Consider the following 27331-nt stretch of genomic DNA (forward strand, 5'->3'; position numbering starts at 1 on the left):
TGACCATCTTCTGGACTCTTCATGGCCTTGATGTCCTTCCAGAGAACATCAAAAACTCTTTATATTCTGGATTCGTCAACTGAATGATATTTTTAAGCATTAACTTTGATTTATTACCCACATCTCCTTTTTATTAAATGCAGAATCAATATGCTCCTACATTTTGAATTGGTGTCTTGCTGTGTGGCTGAACTTTGTGGGAGTAAGCCCAAATCCATAGGCTTGAGCACCAAGTCCAGGTAGCCACACTGCTGGGAGACTATGATACTGTCCAAGGCAAATTTCTTGGAGTTGTTGAAATGAGGCAAGGAGTTTTGTAAAGCATCCATAACCTTGATTTGAATTGATTTAAAGTACTTTTCTCATGTTGGTTAGGGGATAAAAATGGTCCAACACTGATTGCAAAAATATAATTACGTCAACATGAACACAATAACAGACACAAAATGCTGGAGGAACTCGGCAAGTCAGGCAGCATCCATGAAGAGAAATAAAGAGCTGATGGTTTGAGCCAAACTCTTCACATCATGCCAACAGTGCTGTTTGTGGAAACATGATGCAACTTGCAAACGAGTCAATTCTACACATTTCAGATGCCAAACACTTCACAGCTCCAAGGTACTTCAGACATTCTGAAGCTGCTCACCTTTTATCAACTTGGAGCTCCACCTTATAAGGTTTATGAAACTCAATGCTCAAATCTCTCTGCTTCAACAAAGCTCTCCAAATTTTAAATACAAGAGATTTCTGCAAATGCTGGAAATCCAGAGTAATATATGCAAAATGCTGGAGGAACTGAGCAGGTCAGGCAGCATCAATGGAAAGGAATAAAGAGTCGACATTTCAGGCAGAGACCCTTATTCAGGATGCAGAAAATAGTGTTAACAGTTACAGAGCAAGTGTTCTTTACCAGCAGGTAGACATAGTGCAAGAGCCATGATTTCAGCTTGAAATTAATGATTTAGACGAGGGAATTAAATGCAGCATCTCCAAGTTTGTGGATGACACGAAGCTGGGCGGCGGTGTTAGCTGTGAGGAGGATGCTAAGAGGATGCAGGGTGACTTGGATAGGTTAGGTGAGTGGGTAAATTCATGGCAAATGCAATTTAATGTGGATAAATGTGAGGTTATCCACTTTGGTTGCAAGAACAGGAAAACAGATTATTATCTGAACGGTGGCCGATTAGGAAAAGGGGAGATGCAACGAGACCTGGGTGTCATTGTACACCAGTCATTGAAGGTGGGCATATAGGTACAGCAGGCGGTGAAAAAGGCAAATGGTATGTTGGCATTCATAGCAAAAGAATTTGAGTACAGGAGCAGGGAGATTCTACTGCAGTTGTACAAGGCCTTGGTGAGACCGCACCGAGAATATTGTGTGCAGTTTTGGTCCCCTAATCTGAGGAAAGACATTCTTGCCATAGAGGGAGTACAGAGAAGGTTCACCAGATTGATTCCTGGGATGGCAGGACTTTCATATGAAGAAAGACTGGATCGTCTAGGCTTATACTCACTGGAATTTAGAAGATTGAGGGGAGATCTTATTGAAACGTATAAAATTCTAAAGGGATTGGACAGGCTAGATGCAGGAAGATTGTTTCCGATGTTGGGGAAGTCCAGAACGAGGGGTCACAGTTTAAGGATAAAGGTAAAGCCTTTTAGGACCGAGATGAGGAAAAACTTCTTCACACAGAGAGTGGTGAATCTGTGGAATTCTGTGCCACAGGAAACAGTTGAGGCCGGTTCATTGGCTATATTTAAGAGGAAGTTAGATATGGCCCTTGTGGCTAAAGGGATCGGGGTATGGAGAGAAAGCAGGTACAGGGTTCTGAGTTGGTTGATCAGCCTGATCATACTGAATGGCGGTGCAGGTTCGAAGGGCCTACTCCCGCACCTATTTTCTATGTTTCTAACTTTATTCTTTTCCACAGATTCTGTCTGACCTGCTGAGTTATTCTAGCATTTTGTGTGTTGTTCCATAAATTTTACTAACTTATTACCCACACCCTCTCATCAATCTTCCTCCTGTGCGTTAAGAAACACAAGACCCTAAAAGGCATGTGGACTTCTGAGAAAAAGGCAAACCAGACATTCACATTTCTGCCATACTACTGTATTCCATCTTTCAAAAAGAAAGACATGATTTTTTTTAATATTACTTAACAATATGTTAAAAAAAGTAGCCAGTTCAGGCTTCAGTGTTAATACAATTATACACTCTATAACAGGTCGATAGTGTGAGCATTGTTCTTTTGAATTCATTCTGCAAGTATTCTTACACAAGCTGGCTACAAGTCAGAAATCAAACACAATATAGCGTAACCTTGTACACTTCAAACAGTGAGTTTGTGAAGGAGTACTGGAGGCGACTGGGTTTCCCACTGCCCAGTTCAGTATGAGCAGTGTCTTCATTCAAACCTTCTTATCTGAGGGGAACGCTGGAGCAAGGAAGAGTAAAAACTGATGTTGTCCATTCCCTTATCAGTAGTCAGACTGTATGTACAGTGCTGAATGCAAGATGTGAATAAAATGTTACAGCAGGGTTGATGCGAAGGAAAGACCAAACAGATTGATCTTCACCCGAGCAGAACCATGGGGCCGTGAGAAGCAGAGGCGCTGTTTGAGCATCAACCCGGGCAGGTTGCGGATACCGTCGAGCAAGTTCCACTCACAGACTACAAACACACAAGCAAACGGGAAAAAAAAACAGGTATGGAGAAAGTGGATCAACAGCTGGCCAACTCTCTCTCCATACACTGCAACAAAGTCAGAAGGACCAAGGTGCTCTGCACCTTATCCCAGTGCAGAATCTCACACAGCAGTGGGGGAGATGGTGATGGTAGGGACAGGCAGTGGTGGTGGGGGATGGGAAGGCAAGGCAGTTCCAGGGTCCACCACCTGGTTAGCTCTCAGCGCAGCAGAGTACTGTGTATCCAAGTGAGAATATTCAGAGGAGCGAAACGTTGGTTCCTTCAGGGAAACTTGCCATCCGATTAGTGAGCAGCATAAGTGGTTTTCTTCAAACTGAAGTTGGACCAGTTGATGGAGAGCCTCTGTCTGTTTTGTCGGGCTGAATCCAAGCAGAACCTGGCAGGAAAAGAGAGAATCTGGTAAACTGAGTATAGAACAATGAGGCCTTTTAGCCCATGATGTTGTGTCAGAAAGGGTCAAACTAACCCTTCTCTCTCACATAGCCCTCCATTTTCCTTTCGTCCATGTGCCTATCTCCAAGAGATTCTTAAATGTCCCTAATGAATCTGCCTCTACCACCACCCCTTGACAGCATATTCCACACCTACCACTCTGTATAAAACCTACCTCTCACATTGCCCACCATACTTTCTTCCAATCACCTGAAAATTGAAAGTTAGACAAATACACATCTCCACAGAAAGTTAATTAAAACCAAGACAAAAGCAGAGCTGATTGCGAATCAGTCAGCCATTTGAAAGCTCATCTATGTTCAGCCTCAACAACTTTGGGCTATACACTTAGCTAATATGTTTCAGTCAAGCCAGAAAACAGGTTTACTAATTACTCTCCATGTTATAAACACAATAATTTAAGGGCGCTAATGAAGAGTGATCTGTATCAAGAAACAAGTCGACTCACTGCGCTCTCCCCCCCACCCCACCATGAAATTTTCATAATCCATTCTTTTGTCAATCTCACCCACCCTTAGCAGCACTCTTTTGGCATTGTTTTGTATAAGAATCTTGTGTTAAACATAAAACGCTCGAGGAACTCAGCAGGTCAGGTAGCCATCGACAGAAAGGAAAGAAACAGACAACATTTTAGGCCCAGACCCTTGATCAGAACTCAGTATATACAGAATCTTGTGTTTAAAATTTTTGTATTTTGTTCTCTTTTTGCACTACTTTTTTATTTTTTAGTATTTGTTATTGTAACTTTTAGGAATTAAAAATGTATTGCATTGTACTGCTGCCAAACAACAAATTTCACGACATGTCAGAGATAATAAACCTTGTCTGAAAAACACTACACATGACAAATTAATGAAGAGATTCACACACAAATGAGCTTTGTATAATGTGACATTACATAAGTACTATTTACTTATTTATATTCTGTCATATGCAGAGGAATGAGGAACAAATGATATAAGGCAGCTGGTCCAGCCTGAACTAAAATCACTTGACCAATTCAAATGGTTTACAAATTCTGGCTGATAATGCAAGTGCCCCTTCTCTTGTCAGTAGAAACAGTTCCACCGAGCCTAGTACCTGAGCCACACTTGAAGGCCAAGAGTTGAACCTGGTTGTCAGAGACTGTTATTGATGCAAGCAAGTATTGGGTTTAAAGATGCAACTACACTGCAAAGACACCTGAAGGGTGGTAGCTTATGAGAGCTTACTTTCCAATTAACCCTGCTACTTAAATGGATAAATTCCAGTGTGGAATTAACATTACAAAATGCTGTGCCAAATAGATATAGCAGATTATTGAGTTATAAGCAGAATGCAATACACGTTGTCCTAACAATAGGTTTTGAAATCAGATAAACAACTTGAAACACATTTTCCATACTATATGATGGGGGAAAATAAAATCTTCAACTTTATCACTGGCAAGTGTATTGCAAATCAAGTTGTGGGAGGATGAGGAGTGAGAATGCACTGCGTGTCTCAAGGTCTGGCAGATTTCCTTCAGCTACATAACCAGAACACAAAAGGGAACCATAACATTTGATTGTGATTTAAAAAAAAGACAAAGTTTTACCAATGCATTTTATGTGATGCTTTTGTCAGAAGTGGGATGGGAGAGTTAAGGTGAAGACGAGACAATAGGTACTAGAATCTGGAGGAAGAAAACAAACAGTTGCAGAAACTCAGTAAGAACTTGCTTCAGGACACAGAGCAGAGAGGGGAGGGAGCCAGACTAAAGAGATTGGCAAGTAATAGGTGGACAAGGTGAGGAGAGGTGTGATGTGGAAATGGAGGCAGACAGAGTGGGTGGGTGGGAGGCAGCAGTTGGTGGGAGATAAGTAGAGATGGGCAAGGAGAAAAAGGGGCAGATGGAATCAAGTGGGGCAGAGAGAAGTAGAAGTAGAGACACAGGTTGGAAAGAAATAAGAGGTTGCAGAGACTGGAATCTGATAAGTAAGGTAGATGATTAGTGGAACCAGATAAGGGAAAGATGAGCAGAGGGAGACAGGTAAGGAGGGAACAACACTAGGTGATGGAATGGGTGGGAGGCTGTGGGTAAGAATCGTAAAAGAGCAAGCACCAGAAAATTCAGATTAGTGCAGTATGGAGGGTTTCAACCCAAAACATTGACAGTTTATTCCCCTCCATAGATGGTACCTAACTCCAGCAGTTTCTCTAGCATTTTATTTCTGGCCCTCAGAGCGTGCAATCCCATCAACCTCCACTTAAACCTAACCAAATCGCAGGACAATTTACAAAGGCCAATTAACTGTGGAAGGAAACCAAAGCACCTGGAAAAAACCCAAGCATTCCAAGGGAGGACATACAGCGACTCCTTACAGAGGATGTCAGAGTCAAACTCTGAACAACCCAAGCTGTAATAGCGTTGTGCAAACCGTTCAAGAATTTCAACATCTACAGGATCACGTGTTTGTGGGAGAATTAAATGTGATTGGTGTAAGTGGGTGCCAAGGTGCCTGAAGCTTGGTGCAGTTTAAGTGTTAAAGTTTCCTACAACTCTTTGACCTCGCTACAACATGCTTGTTTACCATCAAGCTGTAATGGACAATGGATAAGTGAGTCTGATTTAAGAGAGAAGACACAATGTGGTTAAATTATTCAATACCCACATTAGTGACATGAATTTTACAATAAAAAAAAGGCATCCATCCCCTTGAATCTCTACTGGGAGAAGGTTCCCCTTCAAGTAAAAAGCTAAACATTACAACACACCCAGCCCCACACAGCAATGTCAGTGGTGCTGGATAAGAAGCCAATAGGTTTTGTGTTACCTCTTAAAGTATTCTACTTCTCGCTCGGTTTCATCCATTTCCACACTGTCCAAATCGATGTCTTTAGGTAGGAATACATCATCTATTGTGTTAGAAACAACATACAATGACTGACATGTTTGAGAGCCATTTCAGCACACATTTTATGACACTATAATTAAAACTTGAGACTAGAGCAAAATGCAGTGAATAACGGGTGACTTTGGAATGTTGATTTCCAAATTCCCACCACTGCAGGGATTTCATGGTCTCAATTCTTCTTCAATAAACCAACAAAAACCATGCAACACCCACAAACGTTAGTTTCACCACTTATTTCTTATCAAATAATTTTCATGTTGCTCTGACTTGGTACACATTACTGGCAGACAGATATCGCTTCCACAAAACAGGAAGGACAAAATTTTTTCTTCTCTCCAGCTGAACCCCAGAGTGGGAAGTTGAAGAATAAATTCTGTGTTGCTATAGTTCAGCACACCAATTTGGCAAATGCATTGAAATCACTGAAGAAACATTGCAGTTAAATCAGATTGTAAATCTTGTTTTATCAATCGTCAGTCATTTACTTTTTATTGATACTTCAAACACATTTGCCACTTGTTGCAGAGCGGGGATGGGGGTTGAAATGCCAGTTTCCAAAAGCTATTATGTCAACTAAAGTATTCCAGATCAAGGTCAATAACTGTGCAAGCCAGATAATTAAAGATGAGAGGGTGCAGATAAACCACCAGTTTAAATAAAGTGGTGGAATGTGTTTGGTTTCAGCTTCTAGGTTCTTGCAAAACTTGTTATCACAGGAGTGACATTACCACTTTGATGTCTTTAAATTACAGCTTTTGCTTTCAAAATAATTGGCTGGAGTCTTTAAGGTGGTACTGGTTGCATCACTCTCTGGTATGGAGGAGCCAATGGACGATATTGGAAAAAGCTTCCGAGCATTGTAGACTGAGCCAGCTCCATCATGGGCACCAGTCTCCCCACCATCAAAGACATTTTCAAAAGGTAATGTCTCAAAAAGGAGGCATCCATTATTAGGGACACCCGCCACTTCAGAATCAGAATTATTATCACCCGCATGTGATGTGAAATTTGTTAACTTAGCAGCAGCAGTTCAATGCAATACATAATCTAGGGGTGAGAGAGAGAGAGAGAGAGAGAGAGAGAGAGAGAGAGAGAGAGAGAGAGAGACAGAGAGACAGAGAGAGAGAGAGAGAGAGAGAGAGAGAGAGACAGAGACAGAGACAGAGAGAGAGAGAGAGAGAGAGAGAGAGAGAGAGAAAATATAATAAAATAAAACATTATGAACAAGTAAATCAATTACATATATTGAATAGATTATCTTAAAAATGTGCAAAAACAGAAATACTGTATATTAAAAAAAGTGACGTAGTGTCCAAAGCTTCAAAGGCAATTTAGGAATCGGGTGGCAGAGGGGAAGAAGATACTTCCAGGGCACCGAGGCAGTACTTTCACTTAGAACATGCCTTCTTCTCATTACTACCATGAGAGGAGGTACAGGAGCCTGGAGACAACACTCAATGTTTTAGGAACACCTCCTCCATCAGATTTCTGAATGGTTCATGAACACTTTTGTATTAATCTTTAATACATACATTCTGTAAGAAGAATACACACATATACACTTTTTATTGTAATTTATACTATACTGTATGTATGCACTGTACAGCTGCTGCAGAACAACAAATTTCACAACATGTCAGTGATAATAAACCTGATCGATTCTAAATAGTCTTCAGAAGTTAACAAGCTCAGCAATTTTCATCAACTGGTCTCAATGCTCCCTCTTGTGGTGAAACTGACGGCAGTTTGACAAACATGCTCCAAAACATTGTCATCTTTATGGGTTTCAGTTACCAGTTAATGCAAGGATTAGAAAGAGATATTGTGGGATAAGGGCAGGGAGCAAGAAAAGTATAAAAGTCTAATCCTTCCCCAAGAGTTGATTCTAAATGAATCCAGATCCAACTGCAATGATTGTCATGGTATTAACCCTTCAGGGAAGCACAAGAGTGATGGGGTTTGAAATACTGCATTTCCACATTTCAGTTTCAGTGGCAGGCCATAAGGAACATAAGTAAAACAGATGCAGAATGGTATACTCTGTGGCTGAATTATTGGATCAACAGTTACGGTGACCCACAGACACTGATTTGAATCCATTATGGTGAAAGGAGAATTTAAATTAAAAAATACAACACTTTGGGTAAGCCCCATGGGTAATTACTGGATTAGCAGTTATAGTCCAAGATCATTGACTCACAGACACTGATTTGATTCCTAGTATACCAAACGGAGAACTTAAATTACTGGGAAGACAGAGGACTTGAAAGCTTTTAAAAATCTACAGAGAACAACTAAGCATCATTAACAACACCAACAAAATGCTGGAGGAACGGGAATGCTGGTTTGGGGCTGAGACCTTTTGGCAGGACTCAGCCCAAAATATCAACTGTACTCTCTTCCATAGATACTGCCCGACCCTGCTGAATTCCTCCAGCATTTTGTGTGTGCTGCTCTGGATTTCAAGCATCTGCAGATTTTCTCCTGTTTGTTAAAGTCATTAGGAGGGAAAAGATGAAATATGAAAGCAAACTAAAACAGACATGACGATATAGGACCGCTAGAAAATGAGGCCAGAGAAATAGTAACGGGGAACAAGGAGATAACAGATGAACTAAATGAGTATTTTGCATCAGCGTTCACTGTGGAAAAGACTAGCAGTGTGCCAGATGTTGAAGGGTGCGAGGGAAGAGAAGTGAGTGCAGTTACTATTACAAGGCAGAGGTGGAAAAAAAAGCTGCAAGACCCGAGGATACATAAGTAACCCTGATCAGATGAACTGTACTGCAGGGTTCTGAAAGAGGTAGCAGTAGAGAAAGTATAATCTTTCAAAACTCATTGGACTCTGGCAGGGAGCCAGAGGACTGGAAAATTGCAAATGTCACTCCACTCTTTAAGAAAGGAGGAAGGCAGCAGAAAGGAAATTACAGCCTGTCCTCAGTGGTTGAGAAGATGTTGGAATCAACTGTTAAGGATGAGTTCATGGAGTACTTGGTGACACAGGACAAGATAGGACAAAGTCAGCGTGGTTTCCTTAAGGGAAAATCTTGCCTGACGAACATGCTGGAATTCTTTGAGGAGATTACAAGTAGGATAAACAAAGGGGATGCAGTGGATGTTGTATATTTGGGCTTTCAGAAGGCCTCTGAGAAGCTACCACACATGAGGCTGCTTACCAAGTTAAAAGCCCATGGGTAAAGTTACTGGCATGGTTAAACCATTGGCTGATTGGTAGGAGGCAGCAAATGGGTATAAAAAGACACTTTTCAGGTTGTGTGGCAGTGACCAGTGGAGTTCCACAGGAGTTGGTATTGGGACCGCTTCTTTTTATGCTGTATATCAATGATGACGGAATAGATGGCTTTGTTGCCAAGTTTGCAGATGATATGAAGATTGGTGAAGGAGCAGGAAGTGTTGAGGAAACAGGTAGGATGCAGAAGGACTTAGACAGATTAGGAGACTAGGCAAGAAAGTGGCAAATTAAATACAATGTTGGACTTCTCACTTTGGTGGAGAAATAGATGTGCAGACTATTTTCTGAACGGGGAGAAAATCCAAAAATCTGAGATGCAGGGGACTTGGGACCCCTTGCACAGAATACCCTAAAGATTAACTTGCAGGTAAAGTTGGTGGTGAGGAGGGCAAATGCCATGTTAACATTCATTTCAAGGGGTCTAGAACACAACAGCAGGGATGTGATGCTGAGGCTATTTATGAGTTACTGGTGAGGCCTCACCTTGAGTATTGTGAACAGTTTTGGGCTCCTCATCTAAGATGTGCTGGCTTTGGACAGGGTTCAGAGGAGGTTCACAAAGATGATTCTGAGAATGAAAAGGTCATCATATGAGGAACTTCTGATACTTCTGGGTCTTTACACACTGGAATTTAGAAGGATGACGGGGTGGGGTGGGGATCTCAATGAAATCTTTCGAAAGTTGAAAGGCCTAGACATGGTAGATGTGGAAAGGATTTCCCATGGTGGGGGAGTCAAGGACAAGGTGGCACAGCCTCAGGATAGAGTGACGCATTTAAATTCCACAAGTTCACCACCCTCTGGCATAAAAAATTTCTCCATATTTAAAACGGAGATGCAGAGTAATTTTTTATTTCAGAGGGTGGTGAACTTGTGGAATTTATTACCACAGGCAGCTGTGCATTTAAGGCAGAGCTTGATAAATTATTGATTGTACACAGCATCACAGGTTACAGGGAGAAGGCTAGGGAATGGGCTCAAGGAGTTGGTGGGGGGGGGGGGGGGGGAAGTATCAGCCATGATTGAATGGTAGAGCAGACTCGATGGGCCAAATGGCACAATTCTGCTCCTGTGTCTTATGGTCTATGGTCTAAATTTAAAAATACATTTGACTTGGATAATCCACATCAGTGGTGTGCAAAAAGAACAGCTTTTTAATCAGGATGGCAAATTGAGATTTAAAGGCAGTTTCGCGTAAGTTTCTCTGAGTTGAGGAATGACAAATCAGCAAGGGAAAAGGCCAAAAAATTTCAACCAATCTTTCAAGTGGCTTTGGCTCAACAGGCTTGGTGAAGTAAATTATCTTGTAAGTAACTGTCTCCCTGCACTTATTTGCTCATTCCTCATCTATTAGGGTATGATAGTTTCATGAGAATGGTTCCAGGACAGTGTTTTGTACTGAGTGGCAGGTGGGAAGTCTGAGACATGTCCAGTTTCCCAGATAATCACATCTGCACCAGGTGCACCGAGTTGCAGCTCCTGAGAAAACATTAAGGAACTGGAGATGCAGCTCAATGACCTTCGATTCATACAGGAGAATGAAGAGGTGATAGACAGGAGCTACAGAAAGGCAGTTACCCCGAGGATGCAGGAGACAAGGTAACTGGATAACTGTCAGGAGGAGAGAAAATGCACAGCCAGTGCAGAGTACAGCTGTGGCTGTTCCCCCAAAATAAATATACAATTTAAGATTCTATTGAGCAGATGACCTACCAGGGGGCACCACAATGGCCATATCTCTGGCACTGAGTTTGGTGCTGTGGCTCAAAAGAGCAGAAAGGTGAAGAGGACTGATTGGAGACTGCTTAGTTAGAGGTATAGAGATGAGGTTCTGTGGGAGTGATAGTCACATCCGGATGATATGTTGCCTCCCTGGTGCCAGGATCAGGTCCATGGCATTCTCAAGGGCGAGGGTGAGCAGCCAGAAGTCTTGGTATATACTGGCACCAATGATACGGGTAGACAAGGTGAGGGGGTCTTGAAGAGGAATTTTAGGGAGCTAGGTAGAAAGCTGAGAAACAGGACCTCCAGGGTAGTAATCTTCGGATTGCTGCCTGAACCACATGCCAGTGAGGGTAAGAATAGGACGAGTTGGCGGGTGAATGCATGGCCGAGGATCTGGTGCAGGGAGCGGGGGCTCAGATTTATGAATCACTGGGATCTCTTCTGGGAAAAGTATGACCTGTAAAATAGGGACAGGTTACACCTGAACCTGAGGAGAACCAATATCCTGGAGTTCAGGTGGGGAATGGGACATAGTGACAGTGCTGAAAGTAACTGGTTTACAAACAGAAACTATGTGTAGTGAGACTCCTAGCAAGGAGAGGCTGATTTTCGGACAAAATTGCATTCAACAGGATGTAAAAGGCAGACAAGATTGAAAAGGGTGAATACAGGACTGAAGGTGCGTATCTGAATGCATGCAGTATATGGAGTAAGGTTAATGAACCTGCAGCAAAGTTACAGATGATGTTGTTACAATATGATGTTGTAGGCATCACTGAATCATGGCTGAAAGATTATAGCTGGGAGCTTAATATCCAAGGATGCATATTGTATTGAGAGGCCAGGCATGAAAGCAGAGGGGTGGCATGACTGCTGATAATAAAAAATCATTAAAAAGGTGAAATATGGCCAGAAGGTGTTGAGTTGTTGTGCGTAGAGCTAAGGAACTGCAAGGGTAAAAAGACCGTGATGGGAGTTACTTCCAGACTCCCAACAGTAGAAAGTGTTACAATGGGAGGTACAAAATGTATGCCAGAAGGGCAATGTTACAATAGTCATGGGGGGTTTCAATATGCAGCTAGTTTGGATAAATTAGGTTGGTGTGGGATTCCAAGAGGGATAATTTCTACAAGGTGGGTTTTTAGATCAGCTTGTGGATGAGCCCATGAGGGGAACAGCTATTCTGGATTGGGTAACATGAGTGAATCTGCAGATGCTGGAAATAAATAAAAAAAACACGAAATGCTGGCAGAACTCAGCATCAATGGGAGGAGGTAATAACGACGTTTCGGGACGAAACCTTTCATCAGGAGTGAAGTAACATGGGATGGTCGGGGGGGATAAGAAGTGAGGGGAGGCATAAAGTAGAGAGCTGGGAAGTGATAGGCTGGAGGGAAATGGGCTAGGGGGAAGGTGGAGAATTATGGGAAATAAATGAGAAAGAAAGAGAACCAGACTAAAATAATAGATAGGGATGGGGGTAAGGGTGGGGGGCAGGGGTATCAACGGAGGTCAGTGAGTTGGATGTTCATGCCGGCAGGAATGTGGCTACCTAGGCAGGAGATAAGGTATTGCTCCATCGACCTGCGTGTGGCCTCATCTTGACGGTAGAGGCGGCCATGGACAGACATGTCGGAGTGGGAGTGGTCTGTGGAATTGAAGTGTGTGGCCATTGTGGGTGGGTGTTGTGCAATCAACAGGAATTGATCAGACAGCTTAAGGTAAAGGAACCCTCAGGGTGAATGATCATAATTTGATCGTATTACAGTGCAATGAAGGGAATTACATAGGCATAAGAGAGGAACTGACAAGAATTGACTGGAGACGAACACTGGCAGGGATGACAACAGACCAGCAATGGGTGGAATTTCTGGAAGCAATTCAGAAGGCACAAGATAGAGACATCTTAAAGAGGAAGAAGTATTCTAAAGACAAGATGAAACAACTTTGGCTAACAAGGGAAGTCAAAGCCAACGTAAAAGCAAAAGAGAGGGCATACAAAGACTGGTGGAGGGTCAGGTAATGTTCAGGAAATAAGCAGGATGCCTAAGGGCTTACACAGATTAGGAGAATGGGTAAGAAAGTGGCAAATAAAATACAATGTTGGAGAATGCATGGTCATGCACTTTGGTAGTAGAAATAAATGTGCAGACTATTTTCTAAACAGGGAGAAAATCCAGGAATGTGAGATGCAGAGGGGCTTGGAGTCCTTGTGCAGAACACCCTGAAGGTTAAACTTGCAGGTTGAGTCGGTGGTGAGGAAGACCAATGCCAATGTTAGCATTCGAGATTGATAGTTTCTTGTTTGGACATGGCATCAAAGGTTACAGGGAGAAGACCAGGAACTGGGGTTGAGGAGGAGAGAAAAAAAAGGATCGGCCACGATTGAATGGCGGAGCAGACTCGATGTGCCAGATGGCCTAATTCTGTTCCTGTGTCCTATGGTCTTGTAAAAGAGCAAAGATTAGTGGCAAGTTAGAGAATTGGGAAGCATTTAAATAACAACAGAAAGCATTAAGCTAAAGATGGAATACAAAAGTAAACAAGCCAATAATATTACAGACAGACAGAAATACTTTATTGATCCTGAGGGAAATTGGGTTTCGTTACTGCCGCACCAACCAAGAACAGTGAAGAAATATAGCAATACAAAACCCTAAATAATTAAATAATAAGTTAACAATGCCCAGTGGAAATAAGTCCAGGACCAGCCTATTGGCTCAGGGTGTCTGACACTCCTAGGGAGGAGTTGTAAAATATTAAGGAGGATACCGAAAGTTTCTTCAGATACAATAAAGTATAAGAGAAGTGAGAGTGAATATCAGACCATTGGAAAACAATACTGGAGAGACAGTAATGGGACAAGAAAATGGCAGACGAAGTGAATAAATACTTTGCATCAGTCTTCACTGTAGGAAATACTAGCAGTATGGTGGAAGTTCCAGGTGTCAGGGTTCATGAAGTGTGTGAAGTTACCATAACTCGAAAGAAAGTTCTGAAGGCTGGTAAGTGAGCTGGACCAGATAGTGGACACCCTGGAGTTCTGAAAGAGGTGGCTGAAGAGACTGTGAAAGCATTAATAATCAAGAATCACTAGATTCTGGAATGATTCCAGAAGAAAGGAAAACTGCAAATGTTACTCCACTCTTCAAGAAAGGAGAGAGGCTGAAGAAAGGAAATTCTAGGCCAGTTAGTCTGACCTCAGTGGTTGGGAATATGTTGGAATTGATTGTTAACGGTGTGGTTTTGGGGTACTTGGAGGCACATAATAAAATCGGCCATAATCAGCACAAGGGAAAATCTTGCTTGACAAATCTGTAAAAATTCTTTGAAGTAATAACAAGCAGGATAGACAAAGGGAGATTGGTTGATGTTGGATACTTGGATTTTCAGAAGGCCTTTGACAAGGTACCACATGAGGCTGTTTCACAAAATACGAGCCCATGGTATTGCAGGAAAGATTCTAGCACGGGTAAAGCAGTCGTTGAATGGCAGGAGGCAAATGTTGGGAATGAAGGGAGCCTTTTCTGGTTGGCTGCTGGTGACTAGTGGTGCTCCACAGGAGTCTGCGTTAGGACCAATTTTACGTCATACGTCAATGATTTGGATGATGGAATTGATAGCTTAGTTGCAAAGTTTGCAGACGATATAAAGACAGGTGGAGTGGCAGGTAGTTTGAGGAAGTAAGAGGCCACAGAGGACTTTCACAGATTAGGAGAATGAGCAAAGAAGTGGCAGATGGAATACAGTGTTGGGAAGTGTATGGTCATGCACTTTGGTAGAAGAAATGAAAGGGCTGACTTTTTTTTAAAAACGGAGAGAAAACACAAAAATCTGAGGCACATAGGACTTGAGAGTCCTTGTGCAGGATTCCCTAAAAGGTAATTTGCAGGTTCAGCCTGTGATAAGGAAGGCAAATGCAGTATCAGCAGTCATTTCAAGAGAACAAGAAGATAAAAGCAAAGATATACTGTTGATACTGTATAAAGCACTGGTGAGGCCTCTCTTGGAGTATCTTAGAAAAGATATGCTGAAACTGGAGAGGTTTCAAAGGAGAAAATGATTCCAGGATTAAATAGCTTGTGACATGAAAAATATTTGATGGCTCTGGGCTTATATTCACTAGAATTCAGGGAAAAATAACTTTCGCCAGACTTTGGTGAATCTGTGGAATTCATTGCTACAGGCAGCTGTGGAGGCCAAGTCGTTATGGATATTTAAGGCAGAGGTTGATAGATTCTTGATTGGTCAGGGCACAAGGGGATATGGGGAGAAGGCAGGAGATTAAGGCGGAGAGGAAAATTGAATCAGCCATGATGAAATGGTAGAGCAGACTTGATGGGCCAAATGGCCTAATTCTGCTTCTGTACATTTTGGTCATATGTTGAACTATTAGATTCTCAATGCCATTGCCCTGGTATAGCCTATATGATGTCAGATATATTCATATCACCAAGGCTCAGATGTCTCCTTAGTAAATGGATGACATAACACTGGCAACACATGAATAAATGGAAAATGGACATTACTTGATCTAGCAAGTAGGTACCAACAAGCTGCAATGCTGCATTGTTGGAGAAATCAATCTAGACTGATGAACACAAATCCCTATTAAAAATTATTACAGTTGGATATGCAATGGATTAAGCTATAGGCCGAGTTGACTAGATCGGAGGTCAGAAGCCGAATGTCTGTGAATCTAGGCCAGGGATTGAAGATTAGATGACCAATGTCTGCAAGTCTGGGGCCAAAGGACTGGAGGCCCACACCCACAGGTGGAGGTGGGGGGGGGGGGGTAGCGGAGAGAGAAGAGGGATTGTGTGCATTTGTGTGTGCATGTGCATACACGCCTGTCTGTCTGTGCGCGTGTGTGAGAGAGAATGGGATGTATTTACTATTTGCTATTGTTGCCGCTGCTGCTGCTTGTGTTGTTTTGCATTGTGGGCATGCTATGTTGGCACTGGAATGTGTAATGACACTTGAAGGCTTCCTCCAGGATAACTTTGGGTATGTTGGTTGTTAACACAAATGACATGTTTCACTCTATGTTTTGATGTTTGATAAATAAATCTGAATCTCAACGTCTGTTTCTGTGAAATGCAACATGCCGATAAAACCAGAGGGGATGAGCTCAGGCTGAGGGGAAAGACTTAAAGAGAACCTGAGGGTGATGGGTATGTAGAAGGAGCTGCCAGTGGAAGTGATCAAGGCAAGTACAAATATTTAAAAGACTCTTGGACAGGTACATGGACAGCAAAGTTTTAAAGGGATATGGCCCAAACACAGGCAAATGGGATTAGCTCAAGGAAGGACCTTGACTGACAAGGATGAGCTTCACCAAAGGGCCTGTTTCTGTGCTGACCACACAAATCAGCAAACCCTTTGCAGAGAGAATTGAGAAGTAGAGGAGAATTGCTCATATGACTTAGGCAGCCTGCAGAATACCAGGGGGGGATTCTGAAATACTGGAACTTGCAGGCAGGGGTATAACTTTCACTATCCAAGTTGTCCTGAGGTTACCTTGAAATGCTGCAGCCTTTTAAGTGTCCTTTACATTTTAGTGTTACAAATAATGCATTTGAGGATGTTAAGAATTGTATGGTGTAAAGGAATTTTGTTAATATTACGTTATATAGGGTTTCATACTCCCAATCCTCAATTCCAACTCTGATGTCCATCCAAATACAAAATGCTAGAACTGGAAAATACATAAATTACCAAGCAGAGAATTAAAGGAAACAAAAGCAAAACAGCTAGGGTACTGGAACTCTGAAATAAAAAAATAACTGACTTGAAATACTCAGCAAGTATTCTGACCTTTGTGAAGAATTTAACAGTGAACACCAGAAGCACAGCTGCTGCCTAACTTGCAGAGTTTTAAGAATGATTCGTCAATCAGTAATATATTATTTTGCAAGCAATTCCCCACTTTAAAAAAAAACTGGATGGAGGATAGGGTGCAGCTGGCTGTTACTCTATCAAATGGTCAGAAGGAAGAGTTTCACTGTATTACTTCAAGATCATGAACGGGGAGCTGCTGCAGTCTTTCCAAGATTGTATATTTATAACTTGGTATCACACCATTCAATTACAATGATGGGTGAGAATAAATAATGAATGGTCAAAAACACAGTTTCAAACACTACATAGCAAAACAATGATAACCTGTTATCCAATTTTTTGGAAATGCGAATGGCTTGTCATCAAAACTGCATCCCCTTTAGTCCCTTAAGATTCAGAGGACCTAGTCTTCCTCTACCCCATGGGGATCCCTGGGCCCCATCTCCCTTGGTCCCAGGAGAATCACCAGGCACGTTAGCCTTGGCCCTTCAAGAGTCACAGGCTCCATTACCCTCCCAACGGTCACCAGGTACCACTCCCAATCACTTAAGACTCACTGGGCCCCAACTCCCTCAAAACTTGGCATCCAGTTTCCATTCCTAACTTTAAACTCTACTGAGCTGACCAAAAAATTCATACCAACTTTTAACGTCTGATAGTAGTGAATCAAAAGAAAGCTGGAAAATTAATTGGAATAACATCCAACATTCAGGTAAACCAGCTGGCCACCAAAGCCCCAAGCATACTGGATTAATGGAATTTCGCAGTGTATGACTAGTTACTTTAGCTGTGGGGTGAATTGATGCTCAAGAATCATTATATGGAAGGTTGAATAGGATAGAAAAATATTCCCTGGAACCTAGGAGAAAAAGAGGAGTTTTGACAGAAAGATACAAAATTATTAGTATAGATAGGGAAAATGCAAGCAGTCTTTCCATTGAGATCAGGTGAGACAAGAAATCGAGGTCATATGTTAAGGGTGAAGTGTGAAATATTTCAAGGAAACTTCTTCAATCAGAGAGTGATGAGAGTGTGGAACGAGCTGTCAGCAGAAGTGGTGGATGTAGTTTGATTGCAACATTTAAGAGAAGTTTGGAACAGGACAAGGCAGAATAACAATTCAGCACAGACTGGTGGACTGAATGGACTGTTGCTGTGTTGCAGTACTTTCTGACTATGATTAAGTGGGTGGAAAACTGGTGAACCTTACCAATGGAGTTGTTTAGCTTGTCACCCTTCTTCTTTTTGTTTTTCTTGGCCTTGCCTTTGGGCTGTGGTGATTCTGCAGTACCCTTGTTCAGCTGCTGCTCATCAGGGGAAGGCACAGGCTCGCTCACTGCTGGCATGCGGTCTTCCTTCACATGGTTGAGTTTCCTCCCATTGCCGTTCACCCCTTTCTTCTCCTCCTTTCTCAGCTCTGGCAGCATTTGGCACTCGGGCAGCTTTGGTTTGGGTGCCCCCGGCTCAGGCTGGCACTTGGCCAATGTTTTCTGGTGGGCTTCGCAGGGTCTTAGACCCTCGGCCGGTTTCGGCTGCCGCTCAGTACTTGGTTTGACTGCCGGCAGTTTTAACTTCTGCTTGCCATTCACTTCATTGTGTACGAGTGTGGGTTCTGGGCTGATGCTAACATCCGGCTGCTTGGTCTTTGCCTCCCGTTGAGGTGGGGCTTGGGGCACTCGAAGGTCTTTTCCATTCGTTGGCATCAGCTGCAGCGCACTGGGATCCGGCTCTGCCTTTTGCTCTTCCTTACCGTCTGCCTGCTCAGGTGGGGGGTTGTCGGGTTTCACTATGGGGTCTTGGTGCTGGCATTTACCACTATCGTTCACCAGATCCACAGCAGCTTCCTTTAGCCGTGCGTTTTGCAGAAAACATTCGCCCTTTTGGGACTCTTTAGTCCTTTCTTTTTTCTTTTTCTTGGCCGACCGGATTTGCTGAAGTTCCTGGAGGCGCTGCAGCTCCTGTTTTAGCCGCTCCTCTTCCTCCTCCCGCTGTCTCTGCTCCTCCAGCAGCTGTAGCTGCTCCCTCTCACGGGCCTCGGCCTCAAGGCGCGCCTTCTCTTCCTGCTGGAGGAAAACTGCAGTCAGTTTATTGAGCCAGAGTTGGGTCACTCACCTGGGTGACCCTTCAGATCTTTAATTTTTCCCCACACTCAACACCAATCACAAATTGGGGCCCACAACTCTGGGTGGGAAAATAAGGCCATGCTTTTGCCCAAAATTCAAGATCGTTTATTGTCATTCTGCAGTACACAAGTGTAAAGAAGAATGAAACGATTGTTGTTCCAGATTTTAAAAAACACAATAAACAAAAAAGATAAAAGCAGTCCTATAAAACACAATGTAAAAATAACTGCTATATACATAAAGAGACTCCCTCCTGCAAATGCTCTTTCCCATGCCTCATGCCAGGCGACAGGCTTGTTGAGGTAGGTAGAACATGGAACAGTATAGTAGAGGGCCTTCAGCCCACAATCTCGTGCTGGCCTTTTAGCCTACTCGAATATCAATGTAACGCCTCCCTCCTTCATAACTTTCCATTTTTCTATCACCTATGTGCTTAACTCAGAGTCTCTTAAAGAAAGTCCCAAATGTATCTGCCTCTACCACCATCGCTGTCAGGTGTTCCATACACACACCACTCTGGAAAAAAAACTTAACTGACATCGCCCCCCCCTCCACCCCCTGTACTTTCCTCCCATCACCTCAAAAGACTACTGTTATTTACCATTTCCACCCTGGGAAAACGTTGCTGCCTGCCCACTCCATCTATGCCTCTCATCATCTTGTATATCTCTATAAATCCAAAAGCACCTTGGTAAGTCTCCTCTGCAGCCTCTCTGAAGCTCCCACATCTTTCCCTTAAAGAGGTGACCAAAAATGAACAGAATTCTCCAAGGAGTGAGAATGCATCACAAAACAGGGAATAATAAACATATATTGCAGCAAAGGCATTAACTTTGACACTGGGTGGATCTGGAGGAGAAAGCATTGATAAATGTCGACAGCATGGGGTTTGGAATGCCATTTTGATTCCCCTTCCATTAAAAAAAGATGCACTTTATTATTAATAGTTCCAAGCAGACAAGGCAGGATGCTTCAAAGCCAAGGGGACAACGTAATGAAGAAAGGCTCCAGTCAATAATCTCAGCAGCTGGAACAGAACAAAGGAGAATAATATGGGGATAAAAATGTTTGATGACATTGAGTTATACAAGTTACTTCACTTGGGCACAGCACCAAATGATGCAAGGAAAAATAACTGCTAGCTTTAAAGAGGAGGAGGATGGGAAAAACAAAACCTTATTTTCATTATCCCACAAGATAATGAACTCCATGAATAGTCTCTCAGAGGTGGGAATTTATTTCAAGACAGTATCTCCAAAAGAAATACCAATTGAAAAGGATTAAAAAAAATGTCAAGCACTCCACGTTCTCGGGGGAACTCTAGAAAAAAATTTACGTCAGATAGCTTGCAGGGAAATTTTTAAAATCTGGATGGAGCTGAACAGTAATTTCCTGTTCTCTGGTTCAAGCATTGACATCAGAATAATAAAGATATAACTCCCTTGCCAATGAACAGAGTTACTGTTTATAGTTAGAGTGTGGACACTCGAAGCACTGGTCTGAATCAAAAGACCAACTATTGGAGTGGAGATGACTGCTGGGTGTGTTTTCCAACCATTACATGGAGAAACCCCTTACCTTTCGTTGCTTGTGTCGTGCTCGTTTCGCTGCCCTCGAGCTGCTGACCGGTTTTGACTCTGTGCTATTTATAAACTGTAATAGATCTTCTACTTTTCTATGGTCTACTATCTGCTCTTTCTCAAGGATCGGATCTGCTTTCTTTGGCTGCTCCTCTTTCCGCTTTGTGAGCCGTAAACGGAGCTTCTCCCGCATCTCTGCATAGTTTCTACTCGTTGGGGCAGCAGGTGGCTGAAACACACGGGTAACAGTGTTTAATTGTAGATGTCTGCTGCTTCCCAAGCAACATAATATAAATCAGCAAAGCCAGAGAGGACACAAACTTAGGTGATCACGAAGCAACAGGACACGGACCACCATCACAACGCTGCAGGTCACAGACCACTCTGAACTACAGATCACTCATCACTTTGAACACCACTATTAAGTTATAAATCTCACACTATAACATTAACTCTGTTATTTGCATTGGTATAGTTATTTTGCAGTTCAATTCAGAATAAACAAGCCGACAAAACAGCCTCTGACCATGTTATGCAAATTACTCCAGCCACCTGTTCATTTACATGCACAGGGGACACATTTCAAAAAAATTCAAAGCTTGACAGTCATTCAAAGGCAGTTAGAAAAGGTGGTTTGGAAGTGAGGCATTATCATCCTGCATATCAAAGATTTTATTTGGAAGTTTCTGGTGAGTTTGATGTTCAGTTCAGGTGCTGCCCCTCTATCCAGAATTCTGACTCTCAATACTTCACGTTCTGGATTGCATACTCCAGGCTGCAGGTTTCTGTGCTGAGGGACACACTGAAGCTCGCTGCAGCAGTGCAAATGGTCTGTGGGGATAGGACCACCATGTCTGTTCCCTCAGGATGAGTCAAGTAGTGAAGCTTTTCAAATGCAAGACTACATCTCCCCTGGGGACAGAAATGATGTCTTTTAAAATAAAGTATACACTACTCAATGCAATGACCATGACTGTCAGTTTTTCACTAAGCAAAATGCTGGAGGAACTCTGCAGTCAGACAGCATCTATGGAAGAGAATAGACAGTCAATATTTCAAGCTGACACCCTTCATCAGGAATGATTTGCTGAGTTTCGCCAGCATTTTGTGTATGTTGCTCAAGATTTCCAGTATCTGAACTATAGTGTTTAAGGTATGCACTGTTTCTCCTTCTGTGGATATTACCATGAATACAGTACAATTTTGAAATAAAGAAATATACTAAAAATACACTAACAACACAAACCAATGTATGGATGACACGCAGCGATTCAGGAACAGCATCTTCCCTTCTGCCATCCGAAGCTTTAACATCTAAATGGACATTGAAGCTTTGGACACTATCTCAACTTTTTTTAATATACAGTATTTCTGTTTTTGCACATATTTTAAAATCTATCCAATATATGTAATTGATTTACTTGTTTATTTGTTGTTATATATTTTTCTCTCTCTCTGCTAGATACTGTATTGCTTTGAATTGCTGCTAAGTTAACAAATTTCACTTTACATGCTGGTGATAATAAACCTGATTCTGATGTACAGAAAGCCATGTGCTATTTTGTATTTCCTGCAGTGACGAGGAGGGTAGGGAACCGAAGGGGAGAAAATTTTTTATTATGTTTTACACAGGTTACAGAAAATATTATGTTCCTCCAGATTGGATGCTGGCTATGTGGCCTGAAAGGTCTACCTCAGTGTCTCATAAACACAAGACATTCCACATATGTTGGAAATCTTGAGCAACACACACGAAAAGCTGGAGGAACTCAGCAGGTCAGGCAGTACCTATGGAGGGAAATAAATTAATGGGGACAGCAGAGGTTCCGGAGGACTGGAGGGTTGCAGATGTTGTTTCCCTGTTCAAGAAAGAGGGCAGAGAGAGCCCAGGAAATTATAGATCAGTGAATTTTACTTCAGTGCTTGGTAAATTGATGGAGAAGATCCTGAGAGGCAGGATTTATGAACATCTGGAGAGGCATAATATGATTAGGAATGGTCAGCATTGTTTTGTGAAAGGCAGGTTGTGCCTTATGAGCCTGATTGAATTTTTTGAGGATGTGACTAAACACAATGATGAAGGAAGAGCAGTAGATGTAATGTGTATGGATTTCAGCAAGGCATTTGATAAGGTACCCCATGCAAGGCTTATTGAGAAAGTAAGGAAGAATGGGATCCAAAGGGACCTTGCTCTGTGGATCCAGAACTGGCTTGCCTACAGAAGGCAAAGAGTGGTTGCAGACGGGTCATTTTCTACATGGAGGTCAGAGACCAATGGCATGCCTCAGGGATCTGTTCTGGGACCTTCTCTTCATGATTTTTATAAATTACCTGGATGAGGAAGTGGAGGGATGGGTTAGTAAATTTGCTGACACAAAGATTGGGGGGTGCTGTGGATAGTGTGGAGGGCTGTCAGAGGTTATAGTGGAACATCAATAGGATGCAAGACTGGGCTGAGAAGTGGCAGATGGAGTTCAACCCAAATATGTGTGAGGTGGCAAACCTGAGGAAATCTGCAGATGCTGGAAATTCAAACAACACACACAAAATGCTGGTGGAACACAGCAGGCCAGGCAGCATCTATAGGGAGAAGCGCTGTCGACGTTTCAGGCCGAGACCCTTTGCCAGGACTATTGTGTGAGGTGGTTCATTTTGGTAGGCTGAATATGATGGCAGTATATAGCATTAATACTAAGACTCTTGGTCATGTGGAGGATCAGAGGGATCTTGGGGATCCATAGGACACGCTCAAAGCAGCTGTGCAGGTTGACTCTGTGGTTAAGAAGGCATACGGTGCATTGGCCTTCATCAACCGTGGGATTGAGTTCAAGAGCCGAGAGGTGATGTTGCAGCTATTGAGGACCCTGGTCAGACCCCACTTGGAGTAATGTGCTCAGTTCTGGTCACCTCACTACATGAAAGATGTGGAAACTGTAGGAAGGGTGCAGAGGAGATTTACAAGGATGTTGCCTGGATTGGGCAGCATGAGAATAGGTTAGGTGAATTTGGCTTTTTCCTCCTTGGAGCGATGGAGGATAAGAGGTGAACTGACAGAGGTGTATAAGATGCTGAGAGGCATTGATCATGTGGGTACTTGAAGACTTTTTCCCAGGGCTGACATGGCTAACATGAGAGGGCACAGTTTTAAGGTGCTTGGAAATAGGTAGAGATGTCAGGGGTAAGTTTTTTTATGCATAGGATGGTGAGTGTGTGGAATGGGCTGCCAGCGATGGTGTTGGAGGCAGATACAATAGGGTCTTTTAAGAGACTCCTTGATAGGTACATGAAGCTCAGCAAAATAGAGGGCTATGGGTAAGCCGAAGTAATTTCTAAAGTACGTACGTGTTTGGCACAGCGTTGTGCTGTAGGTTTTCTATGTTTCTAAACAGCTGACGTTTCGGACCATGAGCACTGGAAAGGAAGTGGGGGAAGAAGCCAGATAAGGAATGAAGTGTGAAGGAGAACAAGCTGACAAAAGAGACCAGATGAAGGGAGAAGGTGCGTGGGTGGGGAGGGGAGGGGAGGGGAGGGAATGATGTTGCAGGTGCTCTACTCAAGACTCAAGCTCGTGTATAAAATATCAAACAAAATTTTTCACTGAAATCTTACAGTGAAGAAGGCATGAAGTGCCTTTTCATAGAATTGTTTTTAAATTAACAGCAATCCATGTAAAAGTTAGTGCTCTACAATACAGTGATCTTTAAAATCATGTTGGAGAAGATGTAGAAACAGCATTTTCAACTGTGAAGCCTAAAACCAGGGACCACAGCAATCAAACAATAAATCCAATAGTGAGAACTGTTAAAATGTTCCACTTGCTACCACAGGGAGTTTGACTATTAATTCAGAATCAGAATCAGGTTTATTATCACCGGCATGTGACGTGAAATTTGTTAACTTAGCAGCAGTAGTTCAATGCGATACATAATCTAGCAGAGAAAAAAATTATAAAATAAAAATAATAATAAATAAGTACATCAATTACACATATTGAATAGATTTCAAAAAATGTGCAAAAACAAAAATACTGTGTATTAAAAAAAAAAGTGAGGTAGTGTCCAAAGATTCAATGTCCATTTAGGAATCAGATGGCAGAGGGGAAGAAGCTGTTCCTGAATCGCTGAGTGTGTGCCTTCAGGCTTCTGTACCTCCTACCTGATGGTAACAGTGAGAAAAGGGCATGCCCTAGGTGCTGGAGGTCCTTAATAACAGACACTGCCTTTCTGAGACACTGCTCCCTGAAGATGTCCTTGGTACTTTGTAGGCTAGCACCCAAGATGGAGCTGACTAGATTTACAACCGTCTGCAGCTTCTTTCAGTCCTGTGCAGTAGCCCCCCCCCTCCATACCAGACAGTGATGCAGCCTGTCAGAATGCTCTCCACAGAACAACTATAGAAGTTTTTTGAGTGAATTTGTTGACATGCCAAAATCTCTTCAGACTCCTAATAAGGTACAGCCGCTATCTTGCCTTCTTTATAACTACGTCGATATGTTGGGACGAGGTTAGATCCTCAGAGATCTTGACACCCAAGAACTTGAAGCTGCTCACTCTCTCCACTTCTGGTCCCTCTTTGCGGATTGGTATGTGTCCCTTCGTCTTACCCTTCCTGAAGTCCATGATCAGCTCTTTTGTCTTACTGACGTTGAGTACCAGGTTGTTGCTGCGGCACCAACCACTAGTTGGCATATCTCACTCCTGTACGCCCTCTTGTCACCACCTGAGATTCTACCAACAATGGTTGTATCGTCAGCAAATTTACAGATGGTATTTGAGCTCTGCCTAGCCACACAATCATGTGTAGATAGAGAGTAGAGCAGTGGGTTAAGACACATCCCTGAGGTGCGCCAGTGTTGATCGTCAGCGAGGAGGATATGTTATCACCAATCTGCACAGATTCTGCACTTTCTGTGAGGAAGTTGAGGATCTAGTTGCAGAGGGAGGTACAGAGGCCCAGGTTTGGCAACTTCTCAATCAGGATTGTGGGAATGATGTTGAGTTATAGTCGATGAACAGCATCCTGACGCAGGTGGTTGTGTTGTCCAGGTAGTCTAAAGCCGTGTGGAGAGTCATTTAGATTGCATCTGCCGTTAACCTATTGTGACAATAGGCAAATTGTAATGGGTTCTCATTATAATAATTCTCATTATAATTCTTACAAATCAAGGCAGGAGCAGGCTACCAGCAAGAGAGGCTTGCCCTCTTCTCATTTCTACCATTGGGAAGCTGGCACAAGAGTCTGAAGGTTCAACAATTTAGGAGCAGTTTCTTACTCTCCGCTGTCAAATTTCTGAATGGCCCATGAACACTACCTCATTACCTTGCACATGCACATTATAATTTTACATCTTCACACTGTACTGCTGCCACAAAAAAAACAATTTCATTTCATATAAGTCAACGATAATAAATCAGATTCCGAGCTACAAACTGATTTTGTTCACTGCCCTTGTTGCAGTCTCAGGCACAACTAACTACCTATCCTCATACCTGGATGAGGGACCACTGACCCAATAACGCAGCTTTCTACCTTGTGATTTGCATGACCAAGCCAACGACTGTAACGACTGATGGAATATATTAATACTGGTGGAAAAAAAATGGCATAATCCACTATCCCGTACAACTTTGGAATGAGAGAGGAAATGAGCACCCGGATGAAACGTCACAAGGAAAATGTGCAAACTACGTCCAGACAGCAGCGGAACTGAACCAGAGCCACTAGCACTGTAATGGTGTTACGCTCATTGCTAATATAATTTTCTTGAGAGTTCCATATCCTAAATTGTGGTCACTTTGGAGGATCTATGAATACAATTTCATATTTTATAGTCAAGTGTACTGGATACCTCTGACAAGTGGAAAAAATACCCTTCCAGAGCGAAGCAGAACACAGTCACTGTGTGCTTCAGCATGGCTGCTTACTTTATCGCAGTTAAACTGTGTTCAGTTCTGGTCACCTCAATACAGGAAGGATGTAGATACTATAGAAAGAGTGCAGAGGAGATTTACAAGGATGTTGCCTGGATTGGAGGGCATATACCTTAAGAAAATAGGTTGAGTATATTTGGCCTTTTCTCCTTGGAGCGACGGAGGATGAGCGGTGACCTGATAGAGGTGTATAAGATGATGAGGGGCATTGATCGCATGGATAGACAGAGGCTTTATCCCAGGGCTGAAATGGCTAGCGCGAGGGGGCATAGTTTTAAGGTGCATGGAAATACATACCGAGGGGATGTCAGGGGTAAGTTTTTCCACACAGAGAGTAGTGGATGCATGGAATACACTGCCGGTGGCAGTGATGGAAGCGGATACAACAGGGTCTTTTAAGAGCTTCTTAGATAGGTACATTGGGTTGAGAAAAATAGAGGGTTATGCGCTAGGGAAATTCTAGGCCGTCTCTGGAGTAGGTTACAACATTGTGGGCTGAAGGGCCTGTAATATGCTGTTAATTTCTATGTTCTATGTTAAACCAGCCCCTGGACCTTTCATTCTCTTCGCGATGCAATAGGGGAATCCAGGTGTTCCCCCCCCCCTTACAAAGGTAGAGCATTTCTATGAAACCTTTCTTAAGCTGAAATGGCATAAAGCGAAGAGCCATTAATTTATATGGGAAAAATTTTCTTAACAGTGAAAATCCTCTTTGTGGGGGGATGGGGATTGCCTTCTCTTAGAGATTATTATTTTGCAGCACAGTTGAGAGCTGTGATATGTTGGTGCAACCCATCATATGACACTCAATGGAGAAACATTGAGGAGCGGGTACTTCC

At 42.7% G+C, this 27331-nt stretch overlaps 1 protein-coding gene across 2 annotated transcripts in view; it reads right to left on the reverse strand.

Moving 5' to 3' along the window:
• Positions 1–395: 395 nt before the first annotated feature.
• fam193a (family with sequence similarity 193 member A) overlaps positions 396–27331 on the reverse strand; it is a 224106-nt gene continuing 197170 nt past the window's right edge. Inside the window, exons 19-22 of one of the 2 annotated variants that reach the window (XM_059974163.1) lie at positions 20561–20791; positions 18070–18919; positions 5960–6041; positions 396–3087 (exon numbers count right to left, since the gene is read on the reverse strand). In XM_059974163.1, coding sequence (XP_059830146.1) covers positions 2994–3087; positions 5960–6041; positions 18070–18919; positions 20561–20791 — 1257 coding nt within the window. In that variant the 3' untranslated portion in view covers positions 396–2993. Of the gene's footprint in view, positions 3088–5959; positions 6042–18069; positions 18923–20560; positions 20792–27331 lie in introns of both variants that reach the window. The other variant, XM_059974162.1, reaches the window with a different exon arrangement.

The sequence above is a fragment of the Hypanus sabinus genome, chromosome 7, assembly GCF_030144855.1.
Source record: "Hypanus sabinus isolate sHypSab1 chromosome 7, sHypSab1.hap1, whole genome shotgun sequence".
Taxonomy (NCBI): Eukaryota; Metazoa; Chordata; class Chondrichthyes; order Myliobatiformes; family Dasyatidae; genus Hypanus; species Hypanus sabinus.